Source organism: Erythrolamprus reginae, chromosome 1, assembly GCF_031021105.1.
Source record: "Erythrolamprus reginae isolate rEryReg1 chromosome 1, rEryReg1.hap1, whole genome shotgun sequence".
NCBI classification, from domain to species: domain Eukaryota; kingdom Metazoa; phylum Chordata; class Lepidosauria; order Squamata; family Dipsadidae; genus Erythrolamprus; species Erythrolamprus reginae.
Genome location: NC_091950.1, coordinates 421,888,364 through 421,889,888, shown reverse-complemented (window position 1 = coordinate 421,889,888; position 1,525 = coordinate 421,888,364). Strand labels below are relative to the sequence as shown.

General features: G+C 62.5%; 1 protein-coding gene across 1 annotated transcript in view; it reads right to left on the bottom strand.

The window, feature by feature from the left end:
* LHFPL7 (LHFPL tetraspan subfamily member 7) overlaps positions 1-1,073 on the bottom strand; it is a 108,886-nt gene extending 107,813 nt beyond the window's left edge. The window contains exon 1 of the mRNA XM_070731465.1: positions 642-1,073. Within this exon, the coding sequence (XP_070587566.1) occupies positions 642-1,073 (432 nt within the window). The remainder of the gene's footprint in view (positions 1-641) is intronic.
* Positions 1,074-1,525: the final 452 nt, after the last annotated feature.

Sequence of the window (1,525 nt, the reverse complement as noted above, 5' to 3'; positions counted from 1 at the left end):
GCAGAAGTTGGATAACCATTTGTCTGAAGTAGTGTAGGGTTTCCTGCCTAAGCAGGGGGTAGAAGACCTCCAAGGTCCCTTCCAACTCTGTTGTTGTTGTTACTACTACTACTACTATTGCTATTATTATTGTGGCATTATTATTATTATTATTATTATTATTATTATTATTATTATTATTATTATTATTATTATTAGTGGATGTTTGATGGGTGTTTATTGTAGCTTGCCACTCAGGCTTCAAGACTAACACGCAGGAAACGGGATTTCTTTAAAAAAAACTGACCCTGGGGCATAGCACCTCTTTCCTTCTCTGCTCCAAGAGGCCAGCGGCAACGGGTTTCCCACGCCCCACGGGCGCCGGATTTTTGCGCAGAACCCACGCGGGGGCAGAAAGCTGCAGCTCAGGGTCCGAGCGCTTGGGAACCCCGAAACCCCATCGCTGAATCCATCCTCCCGTCCGTGCGTGCAGACATTCAGGCCCGGACACGTGGCGGGCCGCGATCGCGGGTGGGAAGCGCCACACACACACACCCCGCCACCAGCCTCGTTTATTGTCCCCGGCGTGGTTAACCTGCCACGCGGGGCAACTTCCACCCCACCCACCCACGCGGCTCGCGCCCCCCCTTGCCCGCGCTCACCTGCCAGGAGGCGGAGGGGATGTGGCCGAAGCCCCCCAGGCCGCCTAGGGCGTCGCAGGGCTCCCCGCGTGGCTCCCCTTCCGCGCAGTGCCAGAGCAAGCCGAAGCTGACTTCGCCCACGCCGCCCACGGGGCCGTCCACGGAGGCGGGCGCGGGGCTCCCCCACCGGCGGCCGACCCGGACGACCCAGGCGGGCGAGAGGAAGCCGAGGCTGCAGACGGCCACCAGGCAGCAGGACAGGAGCACCCAGAAGCAGCCCACGCCGCTGAACATCCTGGGCGCCGCCGCGGCGTGGAGCGGGCGGCCCGGGGCCAAGGATGCTGATGCTGCCGTTGCTGCTGCAGGAGCCGGGCGCCTGGGCAGCAACGCCGCCTGCCCGCCGCCGCCCGCCTGCTTCTTCCTCCTCTTCTTCTTCTTGCGGCGTGGAGGCATGGAAGGCGCCGGCCCACGCGCGATCGCGGCTCACCGCGGGAGCCGGCGCCTGCGGCGGGTGCTGCCTCCGCCCGGCCGTTCGGCCTCGCCTTCCCGGTGGGCGTCTCCCTGGAGCCGGCTCCCCATCACGTGCAGGCCGCCTCCCCCTCCCCCCCGTTTTCTCCCACGTAGGGGGAGGATGGGTGGGTGGGGGTCTTCTCCCCTTTCTCCTTTCCCCGGTGAAAAGTCTCCCCTTTCTCTCACTCTCCCCCTTGGCTGGTAAAAAGCCAAGCTGGCGGGGGACGACGACAAGAGGAGGGGGATTCCCAGGACCGAGAGGGAGGAAGGGGGTCTTTGAAAGAGAGAGGGAGGGACGGAGGAAGGGAGGGAGAGAGCGAGAAAGAGAGACACAGAGAGAGATATGTAGGGAGGGAAAGAGAGACAGAAAGAGAGACAGAAAGAGAGAAGGAAGG